The following is a 22,151-nucleotide window of genomic DNA, read 5'->3' as shown; positions in this document are numbered from 1 at the left end:
AGCACTACTCAACTCCGATTATAAGATACTCGCTAAAATACTAGCGAACAGGTTGGCCTCCTTGGTGCCACAGTTGGTGCATGCAGACCAGAATGGCTTTGTGCCAGCTTGCAGTAAATTGTTAAACCTACGTAGATTCGTTTGCGCTGCGCATTATTCAGGTAAGGACTGGCCGCAAGCTGGGTGTCTGGTGTTAGACCTCGAGAAGGCTTTTGACACCCTAGAGTGGTCCTTCCTATTCACTGCACTGCAATGCTACTGCCTTGGAGATACATTTCTGAGTCCGGTCAAGTTGCTCTATACGCCTCCCACGGTCAGAGTCAAGACCGGCCGGTATAACTTGGAGCGTGTCTCCGTGGAACGAAACAGGGTTGTCAGCTCTCCCCTTTGTTATTTGCGCTTGCCATTTAACCATTGGTGGAGGAACCCTGCTCTACGTAAGATGACTGGGGAATACCACTTGGGGACGGTATACATGCTGTCTACTAATATGCAGAGGACCCGCTGATCTGTCTTAGAGATGTGGGGCAAGTACATCGAGCGATTGCGGCCAATCTCCTAGAGTTCGCTTCAGTGTCAGGATTGATGGTGAACTGGGATAAGTCCTGCTTATATCCATTCGCAGAATCTACCCCTGATCCACGCCTGATCATCAATGGCAGGGGAGTCCACTGGCAGACAGAGGAGTTTTGATACCTGCGGATCCTGATCTATAGGGACTCACCGGACCTTCTTGAGGGGAACCTGACCAGAGCGGGTACAGCGCTTAGAGCGCATATGTCTTTCTGGTCTATCCTACCGCTGGCAGTCATGAGCAGAATTGCACTGCTAAAAATGGTGGTACTGCTGCGCCTCCTTTACTACTTCACAAATTATCCATTGCACCTCAGACCACTGTTTTTTAAAACTTTGGAATCAGACATGGGGCAATTCATATGGCATGGGACACGGAGCAGAGTGTCACTAACTAAAATGTACCCGCCAACCAGTCAGTGCGGACTCACTGACCCACATGCAATATTACTTGGCTGCGCAGCTTCAATGGGTGGGGCGTTGGATTGGTGCATGCCAGCTGACGGACACAGCAATGCAGAAACCAGAGTTCACTCATACCCAGATCTGGATGCTGTTTCATCCGTGCCAGACAGGGCTCCTACACAACTCTTGGTAAGGGTGGCGTACCAATGTTATTGGTGCAGTCTTTACATAACGGAACATGTCACACCATACGCGTCATCACTTCCGATACTAGGTACCCCCAGAAGGCTCCGGGCAATAACCAGCGCTGAGCGTGCACACTGGGATGAAGCCAGGGTGCAGACGCTGACTAATCTATATGCTGATGGGCTGCTGCTCCTCTCATTTGCAGATCTAGCCAAGGGCTCGGAACTGCCGCAGGTTCAATTCCGGCTACTTATCGCAATAATTCACTCGCTTAGCACACTGTGGGGCAATTTAATGCAAGTACCTACTACCCATTCAACTATACAATATTTGCATGAGCTGGGCACAGGTCAGCATTTAACAAAGTGGTTTGTGGAATCCCTTTGAACACACTGCGCCGCAGCTGCTCTCCCTCCGTACCCGATGGGACGTAGATCTGCAGCAGCCCACCACAGACTGGGATTGGGAAAATATTCTCAAAAGTCCAGTGCGCATACCTTGGAAGATCAGATTTATTCAATATTATATCATTCACAGAGCTTATTTGACACTGGAACGCATAAGCATAGGTATTTTGGCCACACTGATGCCAAATGCACGAGATGCGACGAAGTAGGTGCAGACCGAATACACATGTTGTGGACTGGTGCAGCCATTCACACATACTGGGGCGCGGTCACCAGTTGCTTGACTCCGTGCACGAAACGGGAGCTGGACTGGACATGGGAGCAGTCCATCTTGGGGATGTACCCTAGGTCCAAAATACACAAGGTGACTTCCAGCTACATAGATCTGGGATTTATAGTTGCCAAACTGCTGTTCACGCGCCATTGGAAGTCTCCTATTCTCCCGGTGGCTATGGCCTGGTACCAGTCCCTGCTCTGCTGGGCGCAGCGGAAAGTGTGGTTCTTCACCAGGAAGATGCTGGAGTGCTGCGTAAACAGCAGATAGCTACGGCGTGGGACGCGATACTCTCAGACTTTCGCACAGCTTGGCATGATCATCCGCAGTGGACGCAAGGTACACCCATGAATGTCGACGGGAATGAGTGCGCAGATGACCCATAGTACAGGGAATGTGGGGTAGTGTTCAGCACCTCGTCCAGCTGCTCTGTACAAGCTAATGAATATCTTCTCTGCCTTCCCTCCTATGCATATACTTAGCCCCCGCTCTACAGGATACACCATCTAAACTATAGTCGTATATTGAAAAGACTGGGTAAACAATGCACAGATGAAAAGGTATGCTGGGTCAAGAGCAGAGGTTGGGGGGGGGGCTGGGGTTAGTCACGGGTGCGACACATGAGGAAATGTGTAATTTTACTGTAAGTGTTCCAGGTGTAGGGCAAAACGTTATGTTGTTGTATAAGCAATATGTAAGTTATCACAGTACGCCATGATGCTAAACCAGTAAATGAAGCAGGCAGACTAACAGATGTAACTGACCAGAGGGTCAAATGACAATAAGTGACTTTTCTTCGTAAAGCTATGATCTGAACGGTATTAATCACAATAATCAAAAGGGAACCAAAAAAAAAGTACTGTAAACTGCAATTTTGTTGAAAAATAATATAAAACAAAGTTAAACAAAAAAAACACAATTATATTCTGGAACTCCAACTTTACTTCGTAACGTTTAAAAAAAATATGTATTTAAAGAGTTTTGTATAGCGCGAACAAGACCCATGGGTATCAGATCGCTTTACATACCATGAGGTAGAAAGGAAACAAATCTTGTAAAGTAAGGTTAAAACAAAGATATGACATCATTCAAATACAAACTTAAAGATACCGAAAAACAAAATCTAAAGTAAACACAATATAAACAGTGTATGGGATTAGCTTAGCGATATAACGATCTATATGGCGATTTCCTGATTGCAGGAAGATTTTTAAGTGACCTTTCCGATGTGATATTCTTCACATTTTAGTGCAGTACCGGTCGAGGCTATCTTCCAAAGTATAAGTAGATCTATACAGTGGTTTAACATAGTATGGTCAGTGACATGAGGTAGATATTGGTTTTAGGATTTTTTTGTTCACTTGTCCTGTAACCTGAGACTTCCATCTTCTCCATCCCTGGAGTATTTCCCTCGAGTATGAGCTGCTGTGTTTTTCACTTCCTTTGAGTAAATATCTTGGATTTAACTCAGTCATTGTGTTAAAAAAGATCCATCTAGAACTATGGGAAGAATTTGCTCATTAGAAATATTTGTTTCCCTCTTAAATGTTGCTGTGTTTGTTATCTTTCTAATGTTTGGTGGAAGAGAGTTCCAGATTTTGGGGGGCTGCTCCAGAGAAAGCTCTATCATAAGTTATCTTCTTCCAGAAAATGGATGGCCTCAAGACCAGCTCCTTGACGCTCCGCGCAGGTCTATTTTTTCCAAATAATACTATTTTCTGGACAAGATATCTTGGAGTGTTGAAGTGAAGCGCTTTGTGGGTGATACATGCCATTTTAGCTGAATTCTGGCTTTGTACGGTAGCCAGTTTAATGCTTTTAGGTGTGGAGAGATATGGTCGAACTTCCTTGAACCGGTGACAAGTCTTGCCGCTGCGTTGAGGAATGCTTTTAGAGGTGCTGTGGAGATTTGCGATAGGCCTGCTAACGTAGTGCACCCATTTTCAATCCTCGAGAGGACCAATGATTGGACTGCCAGTTTGAGATCTGCTTTTGAAATGAAAGGTTTCAGCTTTCTAATGTAGTTCAGGTGAAAGCAGCCACTTTTTACCATTGCTTTGATGTGGTCTTTCATATCCAGGTTCTCGTCAAGTGTTATTCCTAGTGATTTGGCTGAGTCGACTAAGGTAGGGGTGCAGTTATGCGCTGTGATCATTCTAGCCCATTCCTTAACTTCTGTGTGGTTCTTTGAAGGTGATATTAGAAGGAATTCTGTTTTTGGAGCGTTTAGTTTTAGATGATTGATTGTTAACCATTGTTAACCATTGTAATGCCATTTCTAAGGCCTCATTCATTAACCAGATTTCTTCCAAAGGCGAGATCTTGAGGTATATCTGCGTGTCGCCCGCGTACACGTGAAAGGAAATTTTGGAGTTTCGAAGAATTTCTGTGAGCGGATGCAAATTCTACCATCTCTCCCCTCCCCCTCCAACAGTATTAATGCGGTACAGTGGTAGTTCACCCACCAATAATCAAAGGTATGCAAGAAAACATTTATTAAATGTAATAAACCTTTGTTCCCAAACGTTTTTGGAGCGATCCAGACTTCAACTTCCTCTGGCTCCGGTAGTGTAGGCTTATTTTTTGAAGAAGATTTCAGGCTTCTCTTTCTTGGCAGCTTTTCTGCAACGAAACATTAAGAAAGTAGCAGCAAAACATTCACTATAACACTGAATCACCATTTCCTTGTGCCCAGTAGAGCGGATTCTGGCATTTGATCAAAAGCAAATTTATGTATAACTAAAGATAATCTGAAAAGGCTATAGAATAACACACAAAACCACTCGGGCACCAAAAATAAGCATGATCAATTATATTTGTGGGTGCGAACAAAAGTGGAATAAAAAAGGCATTACAATAAAGTGGCATGTGGAATAATCTAGCAGATTGCCTAAGCTTACTAGCCTGGGGTAAAGTATATAAAAATATAACCTAGGGCCATTGCCCTCCCTCTTTAGAGCAGGGAAGGGCTGGGAGGTGACAAAGCCAGGGAACATTTCAGAGGAGGAACATTCTGTGCTCTAGTGCTTTTCCTTGTGACATCCAGCAAGATAGGAAATCAGTCACCTGCAAGCGTTTCTTCTTGGGCAGACCGAGCCACTGAACGCCTTGGTCTGGGATAGCCAAAGATCCACGGTCTTCCTCAAAGAACTAGCATGAAAAGAAGGTGGGCAGCGAACCATAAATAGCGCCCAATGTCAGATGGACCCCTTACAGAGCGATCTGTTGTGTTTTATCAATGTTCCTGAATTAGTCCCTTAAAGATAGTACAATGGAAATCTACAGGAAAGCCATAAAGCTATGAGTTTATTTGCAGGTAACTCAATTTTAACTAAAGTGCAACATGGCACATCAAAACTTACTCGACCTAAAATAAGAAATAATTGGAGAAACCTACCTTGTTCCTGACTTTTAGCAGCAGACTGAAAAACAAAAGGCTGCTCAGAAAGCTTTGGCTTAGCACCTCTGCCAGTCCAATATTCTTCACTTGGAATGCCAATATTGCCCTTGTGTGATTTTCCTAAAAATGGCAAACAAATGCACTTTAATAGCCATAGAGGAAATCTAATTTTATATAATAACAGCCGTCACTAATTTCTTATAGTGCAGTTAACATTAGATAAATACCATGAAACACCACAATCTTCAATACTCTAGATCCAAAAGTTAAACTTTTTATTATCACTATACAGTCAACACCTTGTTTCAACTTGGACTTATGTTTCCTCTTCACCCACATGCATCTCAAGCCCTCCTTCTGTCCTTCCTCCTACACTCCCATGTGGTGTCCTCTCCATTCTACCTTCATGTCACTGCTTCTACAAGCAACCATCTTTCGGCCATTATCCAGAGGTCTTTATATTACCTTTGACAGACTGTACCTACTCCCTCCTACATAGTCTCAACTTTAGGTACATTTGTACCAAGGGGAAGTCAGTCTGCCAGACAGGATACTTCCAAGTTTAGACTCAAGGGGGTCGGAGGCTGTAGTTCAAGGTTTTTGTAGAAAGCAAATAACCATGCGGTCTCACCATTTCAGAGCAGTCAAACACAAAAAAACCAAGGATTGAAAATTCAAGAATGTGAGGAAAATGTTGCATAGAATGAGAGTTTAACTTCAAACTATAATTGGGGGAGGGCAGGTGGGAAATACCCAAATGCATCAGAAAACAAACGATATAATATCCATTTTCACATGTGACCAAGTCTTATTCAGCTATATTATAGGCACACCTTTCTAGAAAATCTAAACAATTTGCTTGCTTCTCTGTTTAAAAAGGATCCTTAAGTCATCGATCTTTTTCAGAGTTTTTTTGTAACTAAAGCTAGACTTCCAAAGAACCAAAGGGTAAACGCTGGATAGGATTGCGTTGGAGTTTAACAGATCCTGTGTGGTCTTCCAGTCTTGAGGTTTTGTGAAATGGACAAGGCCCAGGCCAGACTCAACTGGTAATGGAGTATTCCATAGAATAATTCTTGCCCTGGAACAGGTCCAAAAGTATTATTTGGGTGGACATCAGGACTCTAGAAGGGATGTCTCATTTATTATATTTCCTTCATGCGTTTGGGCTATTTCTGTCAAGGAGCATGTGGACCTGGGTCAATACTTTTAACTACATCATTTGTTCAGTAACCACTTCGAGTTGAACTTCAATTTAGTTCATCTTCAATCACCTTAGACTGATTATTTTTAATCAGTTGGAGTGCCTGGCTTTACCCCCTGCAGTAGAAGTTCTGGTTCTCTTGCACGTCTATCGGGTAATTTACATTTTTCGCTGAGAAATACTTCTTAATAACCAAACCTAGATTAGATTATCTGTTGCAACAGCTCTATAGTAATACTCAAATTATTTTGCTTTAATTTGAAAGTTAACCTGTCTGTTAGGTTAGTGTGGGTTTCTTTGAAATGGTTTCTTTTGGGCCTCCAACAGCATGTCAAACCACCCAGCTCCTCTACAGCCCCAAATAAAGGTACCACCAGCTCTCACCGACATACTCCAACTGAATCATTAATGGACTAAAAAGTAGTGTTTGCCAACTAAAAATGTTTGCATTGTGGGGGTGCAGATCAACTGGACAAACTTAATTTAATTCCTTGGCCTATGCCAAAGGCGTTTCGAATTGTGTCCACTAACTGGCAACTGAAATGATGGGGTAAGAAGTCACATAGACACTTACGCTAGGGTATGCTGTCCAAAGCTGTTAATTCATTAAATTACAGTATTAATATTATTTTTCCTAGGCCACAGAGAACCTGGCTGAAATCAGGTTACAATTAGAAACAGATAAGTACCTACCTCAATGCATATTTAACAGACGATGAAGTTAAGTATAAAACTCAATTTATTATTTTATTAAAAAACACAAGAAAAAACATGAGAAAATGTACATGAATGATTAAAAGAGGGAAAAAGACAATATAAAAAAATTACAACTTTGTCCGGTTGTTACATGATTCATAAAGCATATATTTAATAAAAAAACAATCATACAGGACTAAAAACTTATTTTCTCTAAAACCCAAGATATTCAACAATGTCAATGTAAATGGCGACAATCTCAACGCGCGTTTCGGCGAACAATCACCTTCTTCAGGAGAGCACCAAGATGTTTCTAAAAAACAATAAAAGTACATCAGAATCACAAAATAGTATAATTAATTTACATGAGGTAGCGACTAGGGGTGCAAGAAAAGGCAAGACTTCCAACCTATTTGTAAGTGATCATGCCCTAAAGTAACATGATATCACACATATTTATATAAACTTCTCAGTACAGACCAATTAGAGGCTAGTGAGAAAACCTTTAGTGTGTCTGAGAATTAATATAATGAAAAGTGAATTAATGAAGCAAAGAAAAGGAAGACCAATAAGTGTGCTAAAGTCAAGAAAAGAGTGAATATCACCCAAAAGATGCAAGAGGCCCAGAAAGAATAATAATAATAATAAAACCATTTTTAGAGCGCCTGGTTACACTCAAGACAGTGTCCCCGCGCTAAAATTACTGCTGCTCCCCAAAAGACAGAGGTCCGGAAGCGAATGGCCTAGGTCTAAGGAACCTGAAAGCTTTATTCACGTGGAAAGAGATGGGTTTTCAGTTTCAATCTGAATCTAGTTTCAGAGGGTTCCATGCGTAGGTCAAGTGGAAGATTATTCCAATGTTTACTTGCTAAAAATCTGAAGGAGCGACCTCCCATCCTTGCCTTGCGAATGCGGGGAAGTTGGAACAGCATCGCTCCGGCAGATCTTAAATTCCGGATGGGGCGGTGGATGGCAAGAAGTTTTCGCAAGTGAGCTGGACCTTTTCCCTGGGCAATGCGGTGTGCAAAGCAAAGCGCTTTAAACTTAATGCGTTCCTCAATAGGGAGCCAGTGAAGTTTAAATAGTGCGGTCTTTCCTGATGCTCTGCGTGGTAGGTTGAACACCAGGCGAGCGGCAGCATTTTAAATGCACTGCAGTTGGTGTATACCTTTTTTGCTTAAGCCTAAGAGCAGGGCATTGCCGTAGTCCAGATGTGGTGTGACTAGAGCGTGAATAAGTGTCTTCCTGGGGCTGATGGGGAGAAGGTCAAGAACTTTGCGAAGAGTTTTGAGTATGCCAAAACATCTTCCCGTGATTTTACTGACCTGTTTAAAAGAAAGCTCTGCGTCAAGCATGATTCCCAGATTTCTGACGGATTCCGCCGGGGAGGGAATCGCGCCCAATTCAGTGGGCCACCATGCATGCTACCCAGGCAGAGGGGGATTTGCCAACAACCAGCAGTTCTGTTTTGTCGCCGTTCAGGCATAGGCAGTTCATCCACCTTGCCACAGCTAGCATACAGTTGGAAAAGTTGGTGGCGTTTTCCATCTGATTGTGCGCGAGTTTAATCAATTGGGTATCGTCAGCATATGTGACGATATCCACTCCGAAAGCTTCCACAATGTGAGCTAGAGGTTCCATGTAAAGATTGAACAACGTAGGGCTCAAACTGGAGCCCTGTGGAACCCCATGTCTCCGCTTACGGGGAGAGGATTTGTAAGGAGGGAAATGCATCTGAAAACTCCTGTTTTCTTGAAAAGATCTTATCCATTCATAAGCAGATCCCTCCACTCCCATATCTGAGAGGGGAGACAGCAGCGTTGTGTGCAGCACGGTGTCAAAAGCTGCACTAAGATGTAATAAAACCAACGCTTCTGTCTGCCCCTCACCCACTAACTGTCTGAGACATTATGTGGAGAAGTGGCCTGCTCTGAACCCTGACTGTGTGGGATGGAGAAGGGATTCCTCCTCAAGGTATTTCATGAGTTGGCTGTTAACCACCTTCTCCACAACTTTCTCACAGAAGGGAAGAAGGGAGATAGGGCGGAGATTCTGTAACTGGGAGATATGTACGTTGGATTTTTTTTTCAGGGGGATGACTTGGGCCGTTTTCCATGCGTCAAGCACATGGCACTCTTGAAAGGATAGGGTGATCAAGTGTCCAATCTGGTCGATCATACATTCTAGGACTCCCTTACAGCGATTAGGAGAAATCACATCATAGGGGGAGCCGGACTGGATGCTGTTCGCAATATTGAGCAGATCTTGCCTATCCGATACTTTAAAGCAAGTCAGATGAGGTCTGCTGGCAGAGTCATTTCCCACTTCCGTATGTTTAATCGGCAAGTCCGTGCTATCTGTGAAAGTGGTATGTATTTTATCCACTTTGTTTACAAAGTAATCTGCTATGTCATCACATCACATTTTGGCCCTCAAGTCTGATGGGTAACCGTAAGCTCTTTATAAATGGAGAAGAGTTCTTTGGTGGGGTTATTGGCAGATTCTATACCTTCCCTAAAATGAGCGCCCTTGGCTGCTCTCACGAGTTTGTGGTATTTTTATTTTTTTTTATTTTTTTAACTCATTTAAGCTTACAATCTGGATTGTAATTTTTCCTCCAGCCTCGTTCGAGATTTTTACATTTGGCTTTGGCTTCCTTAAGCTCTTTGGAAAACCATGGAGCGGTTTTGGTTTTTCTGGTAGGGGGATTGAGTGTCCATGGCGCTACTGTGTCCAGCACCCTGGACATCCATTTTTCATAGTCGACCCACGCCTCCAACAGAGTGCCGCTACGAGGGGGAGGTTCCTTGAGCAAGGCGGATTTAAAGGTTTCCTGATTGAACTTCTTCCAACCTCTACGTGTTTTTAAACTTGCTGTACTCTTTTGTAAAGCGCGGGTGTGGGGCACATTGTGTGCCTTTGTCTAAGTATTCATGTTAATCACAGCTTGTGAGGGGCAGTGATTAACAGGACTACTCCAACTAAAGGGCACAACATGCCCTGCACCGCGCTTTTCTATCAAACGAGTACAGCAATAGCTTAGGCTGTGGTCTTAGGTTTCCAGTAGCGATTCACGGAGAGGCCCACAGAAGTCACCAGATTAAGAAGAGGAACTGTGGAGGAAAATTAACTGCAGCACAGGAAGACTTTGCTTAACAGTGCTCAATATGTTAAGAAAAAAAGCCAGTAGCCCAGAATTTTTAGGAGCCTACCACCAGTGAGACTTAACTGGGTATTGCTTTGTATAAAGATTGTCTATTTGTGATTCCATCCGCATGCTTTTCTTCCATTCTCCTAAACTTCTGGTCTCTTCCCTCAATCTTGCACGTTCTTTTTCACCCTTGCTTTCTCCTTTTTATACTTCTGTGCTGGAATTCTGTTTCTCCTTTATACACTCATTTCTGCCTTTCTCACTTGAACTCTGGGTATGTGTCATTGTGAACAATAAGTCCTTGACCCCAAAAGTGAGTGCTGGCACTCGCCACCTGCACAAATTAATCGCTGCTTGTTCAGCCTATAATAATACTAACAGTCTGCCTTTTGTTTACATTGACTCCTTCACTCAAAGATATGAGTGATATCTACTTTGGGATCTGCCTCTCCAAGCTTGAGAAATGCGAAGACTTACTATCCTAGTGCGACTGCTTTCTAAGGGTGCTGCCTAAAGTACCTAGAATTCTACTCTAGAAGAAAGTGCTTCTGGGCTTACCTTTGTTTTTCCATCCTGTGCTTGGCTATTAGGTGCTCATGGTATGTCAGAATTTCAGCACTTCATTTGGTATATAGTTAAGAATATGCTCAAGCTTCCATTTTTAGGTGTCACTACAGACAGCTTTACCTTTTTGAAGACTCATTGTTTCCAGTACATAACATACTTAGGGTCTGCTAGCCATGCTGTATTGGAGCATGGAATAGAAGCCCCGCCCATATTTGTCATTGGCTTGTGTCATTGTCCTTCATAAATGCTGGCTTCTGATTAGTTAATAGGGTTGTTAGTCCCTCCTTAGTACCGCCTTGTCTTCATTTGTAACCTCCCATGAGGACTGGCCATTTTACTTATGTTATTACATGTTAAGTCTTATTTAGTCTGTGCTATTTTCTTTAATGAGTTTCTCCTACTGCAGGCATGACATGCTGTCATGCAACATTCAGCGCCATGCGTGCTTTCATTTTCCGAGCAGTCGGGACAAAGGCAGCTGCTTCTTTGAGATGAAAAAGGTCTCGTATTTACAAGAGTTTGAGCTATTGGCATTATAAATTACAATCCCTTTTATTTATGTTTTAATTAGCAAAACAGATAAATAAAAGGCATGGCTATTTACAATTCCAATAGCTTAAACTCTCGCAAATGAGACCTATTGAATTGTAAATGCTTGTTTAGGTAAATGTTTAGTGACATTTGGCGCTGCACACATGCGCAGTCTAGTTCCTGGCGCACATAGCCATGGGTGCAGCACACAGAGACCCTCCACGGCCGCACACAGAGGAAAAAAAAAAATTAGAGGGAACATTGGTTGTGACCTGGGAGGACAAGCTTGTGATCACACGCCTAATGCATACCTGATTTGGTATACATAAGTTTGAGTACTATACAGAGATGGATGTAATTGCAAATCTTAATACCAACAATATGTCTTGATTATGGTACTAACATGAGTTTGACTAGTAAGTCTACTTTGGTTAGTCCTGCGTTTGGGGGGGTGGGCATAAGTGAGGCATCTGAAAATAATGGAGGTTGCAGTCGGGAAGAATCTATTGCTGCAGCTTGACTGACTGTGTACAAGCGAAAGCAAAGTATTGGTTAGTTATGGTGTGCTCATGGCATACGCAAATGAAGGTTTCATGTCTATGTATGATGAAGGGCAGCAGGTGGAACAGTGAATTCATTAATTGTTTTATAAAACATTTTATGGACTTTGCCATCAAGATCAAAATTAACACCAAGCTCAAGCAGCAAGGGCCAAGATTAGAGCACCCATAAGTACATGAAATACAGAGATACATACTATAAATATTATAACAAGTCTCTGAAGCAGTAACAAGCACATGCTTTACACCTGACAATTTTCACGGTCTCAACCAATCTGTTCCATGTCCCCGGTCCACACAACCCAATATTCATTGAGATTTGTGGCTACTGCACCTTATACACCAGATTTTTCATTGGTGTGCAGAAGTCCATGCATCTGTCCCACTCACGTGTTGATTGAGTGTGCACAGCTCTCCAATACCTGCAAGGTGTCTTGGCCACCATATATGCCATGGCAATCAAGGAACAGACTGAGGTGGGGTTCTCCCACCAAATCCATTATTCCCAGCAAAACAATCTTAGTATTGATCACCAGAGGTATTCTTGCCACCCACTCAATATGTCTTAATGGTCGTCCAAAACACTTTGCCCCCGGGCAGGCCCAAATATGTGTTCAAGTGAACTCTGAGAAAACCCACATGGTAAACATGCTGGGTGGAGGGACCAACCCATGTGCCAGAGTCATTCAGGAGAGTAATCTGTCCGATGGAAATACCTGAACTGAATAAGGTGAAGATTCATGGATATTGCAAGTTTTCGAAGCCATATTCGCCTCCACCCATTCTACATATTCAAAGGCCTCTACATCCTCCTCCCACCTGGTCCTCCGTTTCCCTAGAGGGTTGGGCGTATTGATAACTAGAGATTTATAAAGTCTGGATAGGTTTTTTCCCTCCCAGTTAATCGATAACTAGTTTAAATTCACTCAAAAGTAGGTCACAGCTGAAGATAATGGAAGAACTGGGAGGAGTTTAGGCTAAAAGTATTCTTCTGCTAGTTCCTGAAATGATCATATGTATCAATCCCCCCCAGACATCTCACAGTGTAGAAATGCTGATCAATCCCACAGCCGAAAAAGATTAACCCGACTGTTTCAGCCAGCCACATCCCATGCCAGAGAGGGGTTGAACCAGTGAGAGTACCATACCATTTCATGTGGAGAAGCGCCAAGTACCAACAGGGAATGGGGGACCTACGTAATCAGTGGGAAGTAGTAGATGGGCACCAAGCCATATATCAGTTAATCAGGGGGTTTAAAGTGCGCTACTCGCCCGTGAGGGTCTCAAGGCGCTATAGCAGAGAGATAAGAACATAGGGATGAATCGGAGCTAATGCTAGCCTATGGGCTGGATGGCTGGCCTGAAATTGCATGTTGGAATGCCTCTACAGAGAAGGGCTTGTCCAGGTTCCTACTCTGAGGCTGATAATTTCCACACGGTCTAGTCAAGGAGTATGAGCATATCCTGCTCCCAAGCACAGTATAGATCCCTGAAATGGGAAGCAAAGCCATCCGTCAGTCCGTCCAAGTCTCACCCTCCGAGGTCCATGATTCGGCTATCACGGTACAATGATGCTCTGCCGTCACCAGCCAGTAGATCAACTTGTTTCCCATTTCATTGATGCAGCCTATGGTGTGGAGCCGACTCAACCTCCGAATCCAGAAACATATGGTAGAGATCCGGGGGCCATTGGGCCAGCTTGCGCTGCTCTGCCTGCATAGGGGGAGCCGTGGTGGTGCCCTCTAATTCTGTAATCTATTTTTTTTAAATGTATAAGGTCTTCCTCCCTACAACTCATTCGACCTTCAATCGATGAAATGCCCGGCCTCTGAGGACCATCTTAAAATGCCTCCGACAGGGTCACCGAACAGGCAATAGAACCCTTTTAAACTTGAATATTCTGTGATCGTGTTGTTGATCTCTTACAACAAGTCTTCGTCCCTCAACCACCACGTGTTCAACCTCCAAGCCCCCCTCTCTCATCAATGACCTCCACCCACCGTCACATTGGGAGTGGTCCAATAGTGATCAGCGAAGGATGTGCGACTAACTGGATTTCTGGGCTGGGTAGAAAAAAGCAGTCTAGTCGGGTGGACGCACCATGTGGGGGGAGGGTAATAAGTATACTGCCTCTCAGTAAGGTGCTGGAATCTGAGCATCCACTAATCCCAGTGAGTCTGCGTAGGATCCAAGGCGTGTTGTGCGGGGGCTCAGAGTGGACATCTTATCAATCACTGGGTCCGTGAAGGTGTTTAAATCTCCCCCCGTAGTGTGAACTCTGGGATTGTCTGTTAGATGCCCAGCCACCGCCTTCTAAGGTTGCTCCCAACAGTTGAGCCGGCACATACATGCTCCCCAGTGTCCCATGGCATGATTACACATTTCCTCTACTGATCATTGTGCACCTCACAGGCCACCATCAGGAATGTGCGTTTCAGCAAGATGGCAACCCCCCCACCACACCTTAGCATGTTTGTGTATCCTGAAAGTTATACTCCAGTATACTCAAATCTCCCCAGGAAAGAACACCAAATTCCCTGGAGATGCGCCTCTTGTAATAAGATAACCACAGGGCCATGCCTCTTTCCATATGCCATGACCATCCCCCACTTGATCTAGTCATTGCGACCATTAACATTCCAAGTGACTATCTTGTATTCTGCTATGAGACCTGCCGTTGCCTAAAGCCTTGTGTGTTGAGATATGCGTGTAAACACCTGTTAAAAGCATTTGTGTGCGATTTCGGTCATAGAGCTTATAAAACTGAATAGTAAACACAAACACCCAAACCTGCTGCTGGAGATGCTGCAACTAGCAGCCACCAGACCCCTGATCATCCCCTCCAACCACAGCCTCGGTTGCCCTGAAAATACAAATAAATACCCCAACACAACACAAATTGCCAGAGGGCTGAGGTCCTCTGATCCCAGTCCAGTAATTTTCCAGTATGTTGAGACACCTAATGACCAAGAATAAAGTCCATCTCCCATCTGGTAGGACCCATCACTTACCCAGATTGGGCCCAAGGACCCCACCAGGGAGGAAGACCGCAGTATTGGCCAGCGGTATGGAGTTGTGGCTTCTGATCTGTGACATCGTCAGTTTTCCTGGGACATCAAGGCAGCGGCCGTTGAGTCTCTGCTAGGCGTGGGGGACTTTTCACAACCCCTCAGGCAGAGGACTGGGCATTCCTCCACCCAAGGCCCGGGTACTCTCCGGGGTACTGAAAAACAATGTGCGCTCAGCCAGTATTACAGATGTGCTGGGACCTGCAGCATGTATGATCTGCATCGCACAAAGATTCCCCTGGACTGCCTGGAAGGTGTGCCTCTGCTGGTGTACCTTCAGCATGTAATCAGTAAAGAGCATTACCTTGGGTCCCCAATAGAGCAGTTCACCCTTTTTCCAGGACTCACTGAGTTTGGTCTCTGTTGACAAGGTTGAGGAAACATACGATAATAGGTAGAGTGGGGTAGCCCCCAGGGGAGACCTTACAGCCAGGGACCTGTGCGCCCTCTCCACCATGAAGCAGGTATAGAAAGTCATGACGTACCCATGAGCAACCCATTCCATCATGAAGGTAGTGAGCCGGGGCCCGCTGTTCTCTCCAGAGCACCCCCTACACGAATATTGTAGTGTCTGGACCTGCCCTCTGCATCCTCCACCCTTGATTCCAGAAGGCCCGCACACAGAGTGTCATCAGTGCAGTTTGGACAGATGTGGCTGTATCGTCCACAGTTAGCTACCCTTCTGCCTCGCTGACCCTACTCAGGGTGTTGCGGGCATCTTGTTGGAGCAAGAAGTCAAAACTAGGTTCCCTCATCTCACTTTCCAGGAAAGAGCAGGAATCATATATAGTTTGTGGTATTGCCGCTGTAGGTTCAGGTTGGGTTGAGCCTGGTGGTAGGTATTAATCTCTGCCCTCTTTACAGTCTGTGGTAGGCTAAGGAAACATATCCATTTTCCCGTGAACTGGAGCTACCACTTAGCCCTTGCCCATGGCTTAATGTAGTTACTCCGGACTCAAACTTTCAGCCATCAGACCTGGCAATGGAGTCCACCCCTGGAGGGCCACTAACCCACTCACCAAACAATTTACCTGGGATCGTCAGAAATGACCACATGGCGGCCTGTCCACCCAGGGTAGTGACCCTCCTCATACCCCTAGGCACCTTGGGCCCCTATTGTCCAAACCCTGCAAGGGTAGATTTCCTCTGTGGCAACTCCAGGACACATGAAGCGGGCCTTCAGGCTGCTTCAGTTCTCATCAGGGTCCAGGCACCTGCAGGATCGTCCACTAGGTCCCAGGGCAAGTCAGAGGCCCAACCCACGGGAGGTACCGGCCTGTTTATATTACAGTGGATTCCTCAAGGGCCTGCTTGTGGCAAGTCCCCCTCACCGATTCAGGCACCAGGCCTACTCCAGCTTCCCACCAGCAGTGGTTCGCGCAGAGGACACCTGTGCTGTCCTTTCAGGTGTAGCAACTAGGCAGATCCTACCAGGGCCCCAGGACACATCCCTGTAGGGCGGGCACCCACTAGAGAGCCTCTGCCAGCTCAAACACTCACCAGGAACTCCATCAGCCCCAGCCTCCTTCGGGCTTTACCCCCCCCCCCTCCCCTTGGCAGGAGTCCATAGTGGCTCAGTCACAGCCAGTCTCACCCGCCGGAGCGGGCCTCAGGGGACTGGTTGGCAGTCTTCCAGTTTACCGGCCCGCTGCAGTCACAGCGGGAACAGTGTCTCCTCGGAGGCTCCCTCTGGCACTAACAGGGCGAGACCTCTCCTGCGACCTTCAGGTTATTCAGTGCTAGCCCTCCCAGGGCTTAACCAACCACTCTACAGCCTGCCTGCTCGAGCTCTTTGGGGGGCATAGTCCGCTTGGCAGGTCCTCCTGGGACCCCGTCCACCTCAGCCACTCACTCAGACGTGGTCTGAGACTCTGCCCAGCTCCTCCTCACTCTGAGCAGTGCGCAGCCAATTATCACCGATCTTTAAGATAGTCTGCTGTTACTGACCCCCAGGTGGAGGCCAGTGCCCCCACCAGCGTTTTAAGTCCGGGGGGCACCTAATGTCTGATATTAACAGACAGTATGGGGGCCGGTTGCAGAGCTCAGGGTTTTGCAGCCACACTGTTGGCCACTCGCTACGTCCTCCCAGTCAATTCATTTTTACTTCATCTTTCATGTTATGGAATGTTAAGTGACTAAAAGCTTAGCAAGTGTTATTATCTAGGTCATCATAAAATTTAAAGGGCCCAGTGTTATTTCTGCAGAAAGCACACTGGGTTAAAAAGCAAACCTTCTGGTAGAATAAGCTATATCATGGAGTATGAGCAGTACTTTGAATCCTACATTTTGGATTAAAGTGAAGGGTGTTTGCATCTCATACACAAGTATCATCTCCAAAAAGAGTAAAGTATTTTCTAACCTAAAAAGTGCATACTTGGTTCTAGTATATCAGTTTATGCCCAGAGGTTTCTTTTTTTGTTAACCTTGGAAAAGATCGCGGGGGGGCGGGGTACTAGAAGGCGCACAGCAAGATGGCCGCACCGATGTGAGGCTCTGCCTGACCAGGCATTTATCCATCAAATATCTACTGCATCCCTTATCAGAACGACTTGTCACCGGCCCATTGCGGGCAGTAACATCGGGGCCGTGTGGCATGGCGTCTGCCGGTCTGTAGAAGGCCCTGCTACCGGCTAGAAGGAAATGGAGCTGCTTTCTTGCCTCCTTTCATCCGGTGTCTGACTGTGGATGGCGGCGCTGTCTGCGGGGAAGGGACTGCTGTGACGTTGCCCTGCCGGTGGCAGAGTGCGGAGAAGGGCGCACAGCTGCTGTGGTGGCTAGTGGCGGTGGAACGAGGCGCACAGCTGCTGTGGTGGCTAGTGGCGGTGGAACGAGGCGCTTTGGGAGTAGCTGCCTGGAAGATCTGCCGGAGGTTGCGGCGACGACTGCTGCGGCGCTGGGTGCGCCCGTGGCGGTAAGTGGGGATGGGATCGGGTGCGGCCCTAGGCTGTGGAGGCGGGCTGGGCCTTGCGCCGGGTCGTGCCCTGCGGGTCGCGGCAGGTGCAGGCGGGGCCGGGAGCCAAGTCGTGAGACAGGTGTAATGTTTGAAGACTGCATATGTGCAGTCTAGTTGTTGCGCACGCCGCCGTGCGCTAGCGCGGACGCGATACGTCACGGTTAGTTAGTCCGGACCATGCGGAGACCATACAGCGTGTCCTGGGTCCCGTTATTTATGCGCAGCGGCCACGGCGCTGCGCAACCACCAACAGGGCCCGACAATGGCGACGAGGGCTAGACTAGCCCATGCAGTGCCTCGGATTACTCTTTGACCTGCTCCGCTGCCGACCTCTCGGCGCTCCTGACCCGGGCGAGCCCCGCATGCAGCAATGCGGAAAGAGGCTGTTCACCCCACGTGGACGTGGCGGCGCGTGCCGGGAAGCCTTGCAGGTGGACCCCGTAGTGGCAAGCTCTTGTCTGGAAGAAGTCCCCACGGTGCCCAGACTCGTGGAACAAGGTACTGGCGCAGCCCCACACACATTGGGCCTAATCATCCCCAGCAACCACATCGGAGCAGGGGGGTGGGGGGGGTGCATCCCCCTGAGGCCAAGCACATAGGCCCCGCAGACGGTGGCTGACAACAGCATCCCCCCCCGACCTGATTTGGCAGCTCATACAGTGAGGAGCACCAGGCCTATATTTGCCCACCCCTGCGTGCCCACAACATCGGGTGGCCAGCTCTCTCCACCATGGTGACCGTTCCGCCCATAGAACCGTTCGTCGACGGAGCACCGGCGTCTCTAGCCCCTAGATGGAAGGACTGGACTGAGAGGTTGCAGTTTTACTTTGAGGGGGCAGGTACAGAGACAGAAAGGCGCAGGGCGCTTCTCCTACATCTTGGTGCGAAGGACATTCATCGGATCAATAAGACCCTGGTGGAAGCCACCCCTCATACCTATGTCACGCTTCTCAACGCGCTCAATGCCCATTTTGAGCCAATGGCCAGTAAGGATTACGAGCGTTTCATTTTCAGGCAGGTGCGACAGGAAGCGGAAGAATCCCTCAACGCATTCCATGGTCGTCTAAAAGAGCTAGCGAGCACATGTGGCTGTTACTCCTCCAACCTGAGGGTGAAGATCCTCCAAGAGGATGGCAAACCATTAGCGGACATTTTAAAGCTAGGCCGTTCTAAAGAGTTATCCCAGGCGAGAGCATCGCATATGGAAGCAGCGCTCCACAGACCGATCAAGACGGAGCAAGTTAATGTGGCCGAGCAAATCAATGTTGTGCGGCCAAAGCAACGCCCCGTCGGGAGAAGAGGAACGCCAAAAAGAATGCGGATACTGTGGGGGCGCGCCACACAGGGCACAAGACTGCCCAGCGCGCGGGAGAAAATGCGGGTCATGCGGGTGCATGAACCATTTCGCATCAGTGTGCAGATCCTCCAAGCAAAAGCCTGAAGCCGCACATGCCGTAAGGGAGGACCCAGAGAGTGAAGACATGGACAACGACGCTAACAGCTATCCGGTGCACTATGTGTTTGCCATAGACCAGCCGCAGAGGAAAAAACGGCGGCTCCCGAAGTGCAGAATAAGGATACAGCACCAAGAGGTGAGAGCAACGATCGACACAGGGGCCTCGATCGAACTCATGGCGGCAAAGGTCTACAACCAGCTGCGAGACAAGCAGACGCTGAAAGCAGCCAAGATCAGAGTCTTTGCCTATGGACAAAAGACACCAATACCGCTAATTGGGTGCTTCCAAACGGAGATACAGCACCAAGAAAAGAAGACACCATCAACCATCTACGTCACCAAAGAAGGTAGTGGGATGCTACTCAGTGGCCAAACAGCCGAAGAACTCCACCTGATATCCTTCACTATGGCGGTATTGGAAGAAGAACTGGACACGATCCTTGAAGAATTTGAAGACGTTTTCAAGGGTATTGGATGTCTCCGTGGAAAAGAAGTATCTCTACACATCGACCGGTCCATTCAGCCTGTAGCCCTTCGGCATCGACGAATAGCATTCCACCTAAGGAAAAAGGTGGAACAAGAACTGAAGACCCTCGAAAATAGGGCATAATTGAAAGGTCAGCGGGTCCACCACATGGGTGTCGCAGATTGTGGTAGTGCGAAAACCCAAACAGCCAGGGCAGGTTCGCATCTGTGTCGACATGCGCCTGCCCAACGCAGCAGTGAAGAGGGAGAGACACTTAACACCCACAATAGACGATATCCTGGGAGAGCTAAATGGAGCAAAGTGGTTCTCCAAAATGGACCTAAGGTCAGGGTATCATCAACTACACCTACACCCGGACTCCCGATACATCACTACTTTCTCCACTCATGTAGGACTCCGGCGCTATCGACGACTCAATTTCGGAATATCAAGTGCCGCCGAAGTCTTCCAAAATACGATTCGAGAGGTACTGAGCGGGCTCACAGGAGTCCTAAACGTCAGCGACGATCTGCTGATATACGCTAACACCGTGGAGGAGCATCACCGGAGGCTCAGAAGCGTATTACAAAGGATTAAGGAGTCAGGCCTTACGCTGCATCGGGAAAAATGTCAATTCCTACAGAACAAAATCAGCTTCTTCGGATACACCTTTTCCGACAAGGGAGTGGCCCCTGACCCTGAAAAAGTGAGAGACGTGCAAGCAGCCCCAGCGCCGACCAACACATCGGAGGTTCGGAGCTTCCTTGGGATGGTAAATTTCTGCGGGCGGTTCATCCCAGACCTGCCTAATCTCACCAGACCACTACGGGAGCTCACCAAGTCCACCACCCCCTGGCAGTGGGGAGAAGAGCAGGAGCTAGCATTTCAGAACACCAAGGCGGCTCTGTCAGCTAACACGACCCTATCCTACTTCGACCCTGCCAAAGCAACCAATATAGCTGTGGACGCCAGCCCGTATGGACTAGGAGCGGTGCTAACACAGAGCCAAGGTGGTGAGGACTGGGCGCCCATAGCCTACGCAAGCCGGTCGTTAACCGAAACCGAACAACGCTATTCTGAGATTGAGAGGGAAGCCATCGCAATCCACTGGGCCTGCAGGCACTTCCATGTGTACGTCTATGGACATCCGTTCACTGTCTCCACCGATCATAAGCCTCTACTTCCCCTATTCAGAGGATCAGTATCCAAACCTCCACCTAGAATCGAGAAGTGGATCCTGCAACTTCAAGAGTATGATTACAAACTGGAGTTTAAGCCCGGTGCAACCAACCCGGCCGACTACCTCTCCAGGCATCCCAGAGCGGCAACCACCCAGGAAAAAGAAGATGCCGAAGAAACAGAGGAGTACGTGAGAATAATCCTCGAGCGGTCACGACCACTACCCATGGACATCGGCATGATCGTAGAGGCGACCCACGGTGACGAAGTTCTCCAGTTAGTGATAACTGCCATGCGACAAAACGACTGGAGGACACTTCAAGCATCACTAAACCAGAGAACCCCTGAAGCAAAGCGTGCCCTGGAAACCATCCTTAAGGTGAAGGATGAACTGTCAGTGGACAGTCAAGGATGCCTCCTCAGAGGACAAAGAATTGTAATGCCAACAAGTCTAACCCAACAGGCAATTGAACTAGCCCACGTGGCCACCAGGGAATGGTGAAAACAAAAAGCAGACTCAGAGCAAAAGTGTGGTTTCCGGAGATGGACACCAGAGTCGAGCAGATGGTCAAGGGGTGCCGCTGGTGCCAAGCGGCAGGTCCACCCGAACCACCACCCCCGGTAATCACCGAAGATAACCCGGAAAAGCCCTGGGAACGAATGAGTGCCGATTTCGGACACCTCCCGGATGGCCGCTACATGCTCGTTGTCATAGACGATCTGACCAAATATTCAGAAGTGGAAATAATAACATCACTTGCTGCCAAAGAAGTAACTGCAAAATTCGAGAAAATAATTCCCACCCACAGCATTTTCAAACAGGTCAAGACCGACAACGGACCGCCATTCCAAAGTCAAGAGTTTGCCGATTATCTCCAGGAGTGGGGGATCCAGCACAGAAAGATCACCCCGAGATGGCCTCAAGCCAACGGAGAAGTAGAGCGGTTCATGCGGACCCTCAACAAGGTCATCCGGATTGCCCACGCTGAAGCACCGCTGGAGGGCCATATACACATTCCTGAGGGAATACCGGCACACGCCCCATCGCACAACCACAGCTGCCCCGGGGCCATCA

The 22,151-nt window shown here is 47.3% G+C and overlaps 1 protein-coding gene across 1 annotated transcript in view; it reads right to left on the bottom strand.

Annotated features, from left to right (window-relative positions):
• LOC147722290 (uncharacterized) overlaps nucleotides 1–22,151 on the bottom strand; it is a 250,969-nt gene that overhangs the window by 16,224 nt on the left and 212,594 nt on the right. Inside the window, exons 4-5 of the mRNA XM_086964799.1 lie at nucleotides 5,243–5,365; nucleotides 4,357–4,467 (exon numbers count right to left, since the gene is read on the bottom strand). Of these exons, the coding sequence (XP_086820925.1) occupies nucleotides 4,357–4,467; nucleotides 5,243–5,365 (234 nt within the window). The remainder of the gene's footprint in view (nucleotides 1–4,356; nucleotides 4,468–5,242; nucleotides 5,366–22,151) is intronic.

This window comes from Lissotriton vulgaris, chromosome 4_1 (assembly GCF_964263255.1).
Source record: "Lissotriton vulgaris chromosome 4_1, aLisVul1.2, whole genome shotgun sequence".
NCBI classification, from domain to species: domain Eukaryota; kingdom Metazoa; phylum Chordata; class Amphibia; order Caudata; family Salamandridae; genus Lissotriton; species Lissotriton vulgaris.
This window is presented reverse-complemented; position numbering and strand designations above follow the sequence as displayed.